Raw genomic sequence first — 12,450 nt, forward strand, 5'->3', positions numbered from 1 at the left:
CTTCGATTTAAGGTGGCCTCACAGTCCTTCCACAGTGGCAGTTTGTCATAGTCCAGCGCTTCTTCCCATTTGGATCGGGTGGCAGGGTCAACCTTTGTCATTACAATATGTATGATTATTGCGTTCGTTATTTGTTTTTCATCGCCCAGCGATAGCAATGAATCATATACCGCGGACACTTCGTCAATCATTGAACGCAGGGAAGGCGCAGAAAGCTTTGGAAAGTTTAGATATTGTATTGAAAAATATCAAACATTTATTATCATAAACTTTTTGAGGACTTGCCAACGCTTTCGGATAATTTTCATCCGACATCTGGAACGCTTTAACTGTTTCCCAGAGCCTCTCCAGATAGACAATTTACCAAATGGTTAAACTTTTCAATATCTGGGATATTTGGATCGTTATGAACCAAGCTCTCGAACAAACTCATAAAATTTTTGAACTCTGAATATTCTCCCTTGAATTTCGGCAAATTCATTTTAGGGAGCCTTGAGCTGTGAGAAGCTACAAAAGATGTTTCGGCAAATGAAGTTTTATTTTTTGCTAAAATTGACTTTATTATGGACTTCGTTTCAACGATTATGTCCTCTAACTCCCCTCGGGCCATGTCGTCCTCATCAATTTCTTCAATCTTTGATTGGCATTTCATTAATTTTTCACTATGTGAATTTAATATATCGAGACGACATTCCAATTCTATTGGATCTAAAGACATAGTCTTTTCGAGAAGACCCGTTTTAATGCGCAAAATACTACTTTTCGCAACCGTTCTTTGACGTCTCAACGATTTTAAGTCCGTCAACTCCTTACATGGAGACAGGTTTGCGAGAGTTGGCTTTGGCTTGCTCATTTTGCTTGTTTAAATAAATTTTCCGAAAAAGACTATAACGGTTGGCAACAGATATACTGAGAATCGATAACGAAACGAAAGATAAATGTTGATTCCCAAATATACGAAAGCCAAACTAATAGCAATAAAAGTTGGCAACAAATATATTTGGAATCGGTGACGAAAACGAGAAAAAAAATAATATCGATTCTCAAGTATACGAAAGCCAAACCGATAAATGCGCAAAATGAGCAATAGCACAAAAAAAGTAATTTAATCGGAAAATGTCCGAACGGAAATCGACAAAAATTGCGAAAAAACGACCGATAATTGCAAACGCGTTTCGAAAAAAATTGCGAAAAATGTGATAATTTAATTTGCAATTAATAATTTTTTCAACCTTTATTTTAAAAAATAAAGGGCTACCGCAAATCCCAAAATCCCTTATTCACTTGCGTACGCATATACATATATGTGCGTATGCTTATTATATTTAATAATGTATATGTTTATTTATATACGTTATTATAGATATGAATGTATATATGTATATGTATATGTATTTATAGAACGTCAATATAATTGAAAGTGAAAAAAGGGAGAGCCAAAACTGAAAGTGTGCACTTGTCTTTATTTCAATTTTATTTTTATGTGTTTTCGTTTTATTTTTTGTTTGCACTGCTTTCAGTAATTCGCACTCGTTACCTGGTGCGTCGGCTGTTTGCCGGCGCTTACGTTCCTTTGGCACAGGATGCAGCGGCAGCTCATTCCCACGACGGCAGCGGATTGATGGCAGCAGCGATGATGGCAGCAGTGTTGATGGCAGCAGCGTTGATGGCAGCGGCGTTGATGGCAGCGGCGTTGATGGCAGCGGCGATGATTGCAGCAGTGTTGATGGCAGCAGCGTTGATGGCAGCGGCGTTGATGGCAGCGGCGCTGATTGCAGCAGTGTTGATTGCAGCAGTGTTGATGGCAGCAGCGCTTTCAGCAGCGGCGGTATGGCAACAACGGGTGCTTATACCGGCACTTTTGGCGGTACTTTTAAAGCGGCACTTGGAACAGTTTTTTTTTTTTTTTTTTCTTTAACGGGTTTACCACGGGCTTTTTTTTAAAACTGTTTTTTTTTTTTAACGTTTAGGACGGTCCTTTCGCTAATCGCCTGGTTGAACACTTTGGTACGATTTTTTGTTGAATTCACTGTACCCAATTTTCTTGTGCGCTTTTTCACACCTTTTATTTATTTCACTCTTTTGTATGTTTGTCACTTGCACATATGCACCTCTTGTTTTTTGTTAATTGTAGGTTAAAAAATGCAGAGTTTGGTAAGTATTTATTATGTACTATTATTTTCACTTATTATTTCTTTCTTTTCTTCGTTTTTTTTTTTGCTTTTTAGGTATCACTGCACCACACTATGTATTCTTTTTTTTTCTTTATTTATGTAGGTATCACTATCACACTACTTGTTATTTTATAAATCTTTTGGTCACTTTGCGCACTGTATTTTTTTTTTGTTGTTTCGTATTTGTTCACTGCACTTCTGACACTCCACTTTTGCATATACATATGTGTATGCAGATATGTAAATGTATTTTGTATGAATTTTTTGTAACTTTGTTTTATGTTTCTTTTATGTGTTTAATTTTGATTTGTTTTCACTACACAAGACCGAAAACCGAAAAGTATTGTCCAGGCAATTAGTACCGAAAATGATATCGAACACAGGTATGTTTTAGTTATTTTAGTTTTTAATTTTATATTTTATTTTTAATTTTAAATACACGCACAAGTCCCTGCTCGGGCGCCATGAAAAATCTTAAGCGTTTTTAACCCTTAAATGCATGATGATGTATATATACATCAGTGTTTTCTTCCTTACATAATTTCTAAACGGTAACTCATACACAGTACTTTTTACTTTTATGAGGTGCTAAAAACATCTGTGTTGGTTTTTGAACGCAAACTTTCATAATATGACATTTCACTTTTTAATTTTAATAATTTGACAGCTTGGCGCGCCACTTACAAATACACACTTGGTTTATAAAAAGGAAAAAATCATGCATTTAAGGGTTAAGACACGAAAAGTACTTGAAATTGGGATGCGCGATTATAAATTAAAAGAAATGCACCAATTGCCTGCCTCGATAGCGTAAAGTTGAAACACCGACTAATTAAAACGCGTGCGTACGGTCTCACCGTTCAATTCAAAAAAAACATTATATTTCGTTTCATGCAATCGCTTAGCCTAAATCTTAAACTAACGGCTTAAACTAGTGGTAATGTTAATATGTATTACAGAAAAAGGGGTAAGCATAATAATTCTTAACTTTCGTTAACTATTGTAAAAGATTACGTTAAGGATAGTAAGGTGAGTAATATCTTAGTATTACAAATGGATTATTAAGGTAAGTATACAATAGATTTTCTTAATTTAATTCTTTAACAATTCAATATTTTATAATTTTTATTATTTTTATTTTAGGTTTAAATATATATCTTGTCGCTTGACGCAACACCGGCCACCTTGACAGGATCAGATTCCTTCAATATCCAGTGGAAGGACAGCCAGTTTGTGGATGGGGCGCTTAATCGTGCCCGTCTTGGTTGCTACTTCTGCGACTCGCACCTTGCCGTCTTGCCCTTCGACGGTTTCGACGACGCGCCCTAGTACCCACTGCTGCGGCGGCACGTTGTCCTCGTGGACGAGAACGAGGTCGTTGAGCTGCATATTGCGTTTGGGGTGCAGCCACTTGTTGCGCTCCTGAAGGCCCGTCAGATATACTTTGGACCACTGTCGCCAGAACTGTTGCTTGAGACAGCAAACAAGTTGCCATCTCTCGCAACAACGAACTGGGTCCACTGGCACCTTCTCTGGGGGTAATGCCCGCAGGGAGCATCCTATTAATAGATGCGGTGGTGTTAACGCCTCGCCGTCGTTGGGATCTTGGCTCACAGGTACTAGGGGCGAGAGTTGAGGATGGCCTCCACTTCGGCCAACACTGTTGCTAACTCCTCTGCTGTAAGTAGCGCGCTGCCGGTTACCCGAACGATGTGGTGTTTGGCGGACTTCACCGCGGCTTCACCGCGGCTTCCCAAACTGCAATATATGTTTTACGGGTGGTCGACCGCGTATTTTTAAAGTTGTGTATATCGGACCACAAAAATCTACGCCACATATAAGAAAGGGTCGTAAGGGTCGTAGTGCTCGAAGTCTTTCGACTGGCAAATTTCCCATTATTTGGTTTTGCAACTTCGGCTTGTAATGAAAACAATGTATACAGTTTCTTACGGTTCTACTGCAAGCTTCTCGGGCATTAATTAGCCATATGCGTTCTCGAAGAAGCGCAACCAACGCTTTAGCCCCAGCGTGGTGATTTCGAATATGCAGGAACCGTAAGTACGTTATAACGAAGTGCGAACTTTTATTCAATAAAAGCGGAAATTTGGCATCGTATGGGAGAGGTGCATTTAATAAGCGACCTCCTACTCGGATTAATTTGAATGACAGCAACAATCCGAGTACTCATGCAAAAACGGGTTAAGTTTTTGCAAGTTTGCGGGTAGGGTGGTGCCTTTATGCAATTTTTGAATAACATCCGAAAATTCTGAATGTTGGACCACCTGTGCAATTTTTAGAAAGCTCAGGTTTAACTCTTCTGAAGTCAGATCTTGGCCCCTGGAGGTTTTTGGTGGTCGCCTGATCCATCGTAATATATATGCGACCATACGAAGCAATTTTTTATGAGAAGAGAATTTTTCAATGAGGTCCAATATTGAATTTTTCTCAGTAGTCGAAATTAATGTAAATGTATTTTTCTTCTTCTCTAATGCTTCGTCTTCTGGTGAGAGCTGGAAGTGGTTATTAATTGGCCATAATGCAGGGTCTTCTAGGAGGAACTGTGGACCGCCAAACCATATTGAATTATTCAATTCGTCCACGTTACAACCCCGAGACACTTGATCCGCAGGATTTTGTTTCGTTGGCACATGTCGCCAATGTACTTTGTCAGTCAACTCTTGGATTTCGGACACTCTGTTTGCGACGAAGGTTTGTAGTGAAGATGGATGTGTTTTAATCCAATGTAAAACGATTTCAGAGTCTGTCCAAAATGTTATATTTTCGAAATGTCGACTCAATATAGGCGCTACTCTTGACCATAATTTCGAAAGAAGATGTGCTGCCGAGAGCTCAAGACGCGGAAGAGATTTGGTCTTCAGTGGAGCCACTCTAGACTTTGCAGTAAGCAGCATGCATTTAATACCACTAGCAGATTGGCTTCGTATGTATATGCAGCATCCGTACGCCCTTATTGAGGCGTCGGAGAACCCATGTATTTGGCAGATGGCACTCGACTCAACGTTTACGTAACGAGGAATGCTTATAGATGAGAGCTGCATTAGGTTGGCTTTAAAGTTCTGCCAGCTAGTGTCAAGGCGCAATGGAATCGACTCATCCCAATCTAGTTTTTGGATCCAAAGCTCTTGCAATAAGATTTTTGCTTTGGTAACTAGTGGGGCTAGTAATCCAAGAGGATCGAAAAGGCGAGCAGAAACTGACAATATGTTTCGTTTAGTGGCTCGCAGATCATTAAAATTGTCATCTAAAACAAATCGAAAACAAATCCTCTTTCGGCAACCAATGGATTCCTAACGTTTTAGTGGAACTTTTGTCATTGAAGCTTAATGACTTTTCAGTGCAATCACTGTCGAAAAATTTAGGGTGGTTCGAAAACCACTTCGTTAAGGAGAATCCTGCCGAGTTTAATATTTTAATTACCTCACTTCTCAAAAGATCTAGAGACTCAAAACTTTCGGACCCTGTTAATAAATCATCAACATAAAAGTCTCTTTTGATGGCCAATGAACCGAGTGGGTATTTCATTGTATTGGCATCACTGAGCATTTGCAAACACCGTGTTGCGAGAAATGGAGCAGGCGCAGTGCCGTATGTTACGGTGTTGAGACGAAAAATTTGAATTTGCTCAGAAGGATGCTCTCTCCACACAATAAGCTGACAATTTCTGTCTTCTTCATGCATAATTATTTGACGGTACATTTTAGTAATGTCCGCTGTTAATGCATACTTATGTAAGCGAAAACGAAGAAGAGTTGAGTATAACTCTTCTTGGATGGTTGGACCTACCATCAAAAGTTCATTCAACGATATTTGAGTTGAAGATCGACTCGAAGCATCAAATACAACACGTAGTTTGGTAGTGTGGCTCACTCGGGATCTTATTGTTCGTTGGGCTCATGTGACCCAATGCTCTATATTCATTCATAAAGTCCAGATACATTTTACGAAGTTCTGGATCTTTTAATGTCCTTCTCTCCAGGCCTGAAACCGCCGAACTGCGGTTTCATATGAGTGACCGAGTAACTTACGGTCAGCTTTTAAAGGGCATTCTGACTTGAAGCCGTCCTGAAGGGAATACTTGAGTAGTGTTAACGAAAAAATATTCACACTCTTGTTGCTCTGCTGTGAATTTGATGCCATTTGATTCTGAAGGTAATTCTTCTAGATCCCAAAATTTTTGGACTACTGAATCGATTGACGTTAAGTCTTCTTCGGCTTGGCATAATGTGCTATGTAATCTGGGAGGAGAACTTATATTACTGGCGTATTTGCCAGATACAATCCATCCTAAAAGGGTTTTCTGAAGAGTTGGTTGGTTAGGACCATTTTTAATTTGACCAACAGCTAAAAGATCGAAAAATGTTTCAGCACCCAATAGGATATCCACTTTTTTAGATTTGTGGAATTCTGGGTCCGCCAATTCAATATTGTGCGGAGTTTTCCAGCCATTAACATTGATGTTATGGTCTGGATGATTTGCCGAAATGCATCGCATTACCCAGAATTCCGCCGAAAATTCAAAATTGTTTAACCGCGACTTGACAAACGCGTTTAGTTTCGACCCCACTTTTGTATTGGAATTGCCAATTCCAATTACGCTTAATGTTTTGTGCTGACGTCGAATCCGCAACTTTTGTGCCAAGTCCTCCGTCATAAAGTTGACCTGGGAGCCTGAGTTCAGCAAGGCTCTCGCAGGCAGGTAATCTCCGCAGCTGGTCCTCACTAGAATTACTGCTGTTGCCAACATGACCCGATCCGGCATACTGGCTGTATGCATGGCATGTGTGGTTGATGGTTGCGGATGAGGTACAGCGGGGAAGGACACTGGATACTGGTGCAACAGCGAGTGATGGGATCGATTGCATATGCGGCAACGATCTGCTCTGCATTTGGAAACCGTGTGACCCTTACGCAAACAATTTATGCATAAGGGCACCGATTTCACGAACTCGAACCTCTGCTGCACCGGAAGCGCCTTGAAGGTGGGGCAGCCAGTCAAATGGTGATCCCTCGATTTGCACTGTTGGCAAAGAGGCTGCCTCGTATTTGCAGCAACCAGCGCCGATTTGGTCCTGTCCATCTGTTGTTGTTTCCCATGATGCGCACTGCTTGTAGGTATGGGCTTCGTCCTAGAGTGTGATGCTCCTTCCGCTGACAGCTGCTGGTATCTTCGATTTAAGGTGGCCTCACAGTCCTTCCACAGTGGCAGTTTGTCATAGTCCAGCGCTTCTTCCCATTTGGATCGGGTGGCAGGGTCAACCTTTGTCATTACAATATGTATGATTATTGCGTTCGTTATTTGTTTTTCATCGCCCAGCGATAGCAATGAATCATATACCGCGGACACTTCGTCAATCATTGAACGCAGGGAAGGCGCAGAAAGCTTTGGAAAGTTTAGATATTGTATTGAAAAATATCAAACATTTATTATCATAAACTTTTTTGAGACTTGCCAACGCTTTCGGATAATTTTCATCCGACATCTGGAACGCTTTAACTGTTCCCAGAGCCTCTCCAGATAGACAATTTACCAAATGGTTAAACTTTTCAATATCTGGGATATTTGGATCGTTATGAACCAAGCTCTCGAACAAACTCATAAAATTTTTGAACTCTGAATATTCTCCCTTGAATTTCGGCAAATTCATTTTAGGGAGCCTTGAGCTGTGAGAAGCTACAAAAGATGTTTCGGCAAATGAAGTTTTATTTTTTGCTAAAATTGACTTTATTATGGACTTCGTTTCAACGATTATGTCCTCTAACTCCCCTCGGGCCATGTCGTCCTCATCAATTTCTTCAATCTTTGATTGGCATTTCATTAATTTTTCACTATGTGAAATTTAATATATCGAGACGACATTCCAATTCTATTGGATCTAAAGACATAGTCTTTTCGAGAAGACCCGTTTTAATGCGCAAAATACTACTTTTCGCAACCGTTCTTTGACGTCTCAACGATTTTAAGTCCGTCAACTCCTTACATGGAGACAGGTTTGCGAGAGTTGGCTTTGGCTTGCTCATTTTGCTTGTTTAAATAAATTTTCCGAAAAAGACTATAACGGTTGGCAACAGATATACTGAGAATCGATAACGAAACGAAAGATAAATGTTGATTCCCAAATATACGAAAGCCAAACTAATAGCAATAAAAGTTGGCAACAAATATATTTGGAATCGGTGACGAAAACGAGAAAAAAAATAATATCGATTCTCAAGTATACGAAAGCCAAACCGATAAATGCGCAAAATGAGCAATAGCACAAAAAAAGTAATTTAATCGGAAAAATGTCCGAACGGAAATCGACAAAAATTGCGAAAAAACGACCGATAATTGCAAACGCGTTTCGAAAAAATTGCGAAAAATGTGACAATTTAATTTGCAATTAATAATTTTTCAACCTTTATTTTAAAAAATAAAGGGCTACCGCAAATCCCAAAATCCCTTATTCACTTGCGTACGCATATACATATATGTGCGTATGCTTATTATATTTAATAATGTATATGTTTATTTATATATGTTATTATAGATATGAATTTATATATGTATATGTATTTATAGAACGTCAATATAATTGAAAGTGAAAAAAGAGAGAGCCAAAACTGAAAGTGTGCCCTTGTCTTTATTTCAATTTTATTTTTATGTGTTTTCGTTTTATTTTTTGTTTGCACTGCTTTCAGTAATTCGCACTCGTTACCTGGTGCGTCGGCTGTTTGCCGGCGCTTACGTTCCTTTGGCACAGGATGCAGCGGCAGCTCATTCCCACGACGGCAGCGGATTGATGGCAGCAGCGATGATGGCAGCAGTGTTGATGGCAGCAGCGTTGATGGCAGCGGCGTTGATGGCAGCGGCGTTGATGGCAGCGGCGATGATTGCAGCAGTGTTGATGGCAGCAGCGTTGATGGCAGCGGCGTTGATGGCAGCGGCGCTGATTGCAGCAGTGTTGATTGCAGCAGTGTTGATGGCAGCAGCGCTTTCAGCAGCGGCGGTATGGCAACAACGGGTGCTTATACCGGCACTTTTGGCGGTACTTTTAAAGCGGCACTTGGAACAGTTTTTTTTTTTTTTTCTTTAACGGGTTTACCACGGGCTTTTTTTTAAAACTGTTTTTTTTTTTTAACGTTTAGGACGGTCCTTTCGCTAATCGCCTGGTTGAACACTTTGGTACGATTTTTTGTTGAATTCACTGTACCCAATTTTCTTGTGCGCTTTTTCACACCTTTTATTTATTTCACTCTTTTGTATGTTTGTCACTTGCACATATGCACCTCTTGTTTTTTGTTAATTGTAGGTTAAAAAATGCAGAGTTTGGTAAGTATTTATTATGTACTATTATTTTCACTTATTATTTCTTTCTTTTCTTCGTTTTTTTTTTGCTTTTTAGGTATCACTGCACCACACTATGTATTCTTTTTTTCTTTATTTATGTAGGTATCACTATCACACTACTTGTTATTTTATAAATCTTTTGGTCACTTTGCGCACTGTATTTTTTTTTTTGTTGTTTCGTATTTGTTCACTGCACTTCTGGCACTCCACTTTTGCATATACATATGTGTATGCAGATATGTAAATGTATTTTGTATGAATTTTTTGTAACTTTGTTTTATGTTTCTTTTATGTGTTTAATTTTGATTTGTTTTCACTACACAAGACCGAAAACCGAAAAGTATTGTCCAGGCAATTGGTACCGAAAATGATATCGAACACAGGTATGTTTTAGTTATTTTAGTTTTTAATTTTATATTTTATTTTTAATTTTAAATACACGCACAAGTCCCTGCTCGGGCGCCATGAAAAATCTTAAGCGTTTTTAACCTTAAATGCATGATGATGTATATATACATCAGTGTTTTCTTCCTTACATAATTTCTAAACGGTAACTCATACACAGTACTTTTTACTTTTATGAGGTGCTAAAAACATCTGTGTTGGTTTTTGAACGCAAACTTTCATAATAGGACATTTCACTTTTTAATTTTAATAATTTGACAGCTTGGCGCGCCACTTACAAATACACACTTGGTTTATAAAAAGGAAAAATCATGCATTTAAGGGTTAAGACACGAAAAGTACTTGAAATTGGGATGCGCGATTATAAATTAAAAGAAATGCACCAATTGCCTGCCTCGATAGCGTAAAGTTGAAACACCGACTAATTAAAACGCGTGCGTACGGTCTCACCGTTCAATTCAAAAAAAACATTATATTTCGTTTCATGCAATCGCTTAGCCTAAATCTTAAACTAACGGCTTAAACTAGTGGTAATGTTAATATGTATTACAGAAAAAGGGGTAAGCATAATAATTATTAACTTTCGTTAACTATTGTAAAAGATTACGTTAAGGATAGTAAGGTGAGTAATTTCTTAGTATTACAAATGGATTATTAAGGTAAGTATACAATAGATTTTCTTAATTTAACTCTTTAACAATTCAATATTTTATAATTTTTATTATTTTTATTTTAGGTTTAAATATATATCTTGTCGCTTGACGCAACACCGGCCACCTTGACAGGATCAGATTCCTTCAATATCCAGTGGAAGGACAGCCAGTTTGTGGATGGGGCGCTTAATCGTGCCCGTCTTGGTTGCTACTTCTGCGACTCGCACCTTGCCGTCTTGGCCCTTCGACGGTTTCGACGACGCGCCCTAGTACCCACTGCTGCGGCGGCACGTTGTCCTCGTGGACGAGAACGAGGTCGTTGAGCTGCATATTGCGTTTGGGGTGCAGCCACTTGTTGCGCTCCTGAAGGCCCGTCAGACATACTTTGGGACCACTGTCGCCAGAACTGTTGCTTGAGACAGCAAAACAAGTTGCCATCTCTCGCAACAACGAACTGGGTCCACTGGCACCTTCTCTGGGGGTAATGCCCCGCAGGGAGCATCCTATTAATAGATGCGCTGGTGTTAACGCCTCGCCGTCGTTGGGATCTTGGCTCACAGGTACTAGGGGGCGAGAGTTGAGGATGGCCTCCACTTCGGCCAACACTGTTGCTAACTCCTCTGCTGTAGTAGCGCGCTGCCGGTTACCCGAACGATGTGGTGTTTGGCGGACTTCACCGCGGCTTCCCATAATCCGCCGAAGTGCGGCGCCCGCGGTGGTATAAAGGTGAAGCTGCACCCTTCGTCTGCTGCGAATCTCTTCAGGTCTGGACCCATTGCCAGAAACGCCTCCTTCAATTCGCGCAGCTTGCGATCGGCGCCGACGAAATTGGTGGCGTTGTCGCTGACATATCTTCGTCGGCATTCGTCATGCCTCGGCGTCCAATGAACCTTTTTAGGGCGAGAATAAATGATTAGAAGATAGGTCCGAAACTAATTCTAAATGTACTGCTTTGGAAGTAAAGCAAATGAAAACTGCAATATATATGTTTTTACGGGTGGTCGACCGTGTATTTTTAAAGTTGTGTATATCGGACCACAAAATCTACGCCACATATAAGAAAGGGTCGTAAGTGCTCGAAGTCTTTCGACTGGCAAATTTCCCATTATTTGGTTTTGCAACTTCTGCTTGTAATGAAAACAATGTATACAGTTTCTTACGGTTTCTACTGCAAGCTTCTCGGGCATTAATTCGCCATATGCGTTCTCGAAGAAGCGCAACCAACGCTTTAGCCCCAGCTTTGTGATTTCGAATATGCAGGAACCGTAAGTACGTTATAACGAAGTGCGAACTTTTATTTCAATAAAAGCGGAAATTTGGCATCGTATGGGAGAGGTGCCATTTAATAAGCGACCATTCCTACTCGCTTCGTGATTAATTTGAATGACAGCAACATAAATCTCGAGTACCTGCATTAGGCAAAACGGGTTAAGTTTTTTGCAATTTTTTTTGGTTTGCGGGTAGGGTGGTGGTGCCTTTATGCAATTTTCTTTGAATAACATCCGAGAAATTCTGAATTAGTTGGGACTCACCTGTGCAATTTTAGAAAAGCTCAGGTTTAACTCTTCTGAAGTCAGATCTTGGCCCCTGGAGGTTTTTGGTGGTCGGCCTGATCCATCGTAATGTCTATGCGACCATACGAAGCAATTTTTTATGAGAAGAGAATTTTTCAATGAGGGTGCCAATATTGAATTTTTCCTCAGTAGGTCGAAATTAATTTTAAATGTATTTTTTCCTTCCTTCTTCTCTCTAAATTGCCCTTCGTCTTCTTGGTGAGAGCTGGATGTGGTTATTAATTGGCCCATAATGCAGGGTCTTCTAGGAGGAACTGTGGTACGCCCGCCAAACCATATTGAATTATTCAATTCGT

General features: G+C 39.9%; 1 protein-coding gene across 1 annotated transcript; it reads left to right on the forward strand.

Annotated features, from left to right (window-relative positions):
- Positions 1 to 1,365: 1,365 nt before the first annotated feature.
- LOC125777588 (period circadian protein-like) lies at positions 1,366 to 9,337 on the forward strand. Its single transcript, XM_049452677.1, has 4 exons — positions 1,366 to 1,371; positions 1,615 to 1,893; positions 8,968 to 9,220; positions 9,321 to 9,337. The coding sequence occupies exons 1-4, from the start codon at positions 1,366 to 1,368 to the stop codon at positions 9,335 to 9,337; spliced, it is 555 nt and encodes a 184-aa protein (XP_049308634.1).
- The last annotated feature ends 3,113 nt before the right edge of the window (positions 9,338 to 12,450 follow it).

This window comes from Bactrocera dorsalis, chromosome 3 (genome assembly GCF_023373825.1).
Source record: "Bactrocera dorsalis isolate Fly_Bdor chromosome 3, ASM2337382v1, whole genome shotgun sequence".
Lineage (NCBI taxonomy): Eukaryota > Metazoa > Arthropoda > Insecta > Diptera > Tephritidae > Bactrocera > Bactrocera dorsalis.

Coding starts and splice junctions, on each gene's coding strand:
- LOC125777588 (XM_049452677.1), top strand. Junction 1,894..8,967: donor TTAAAGCGGCACTTGGAACA/GTTTTTTTTTTT, acceptor CCACGACGGCAG/CGGATTGATGGCAGCAGCGA.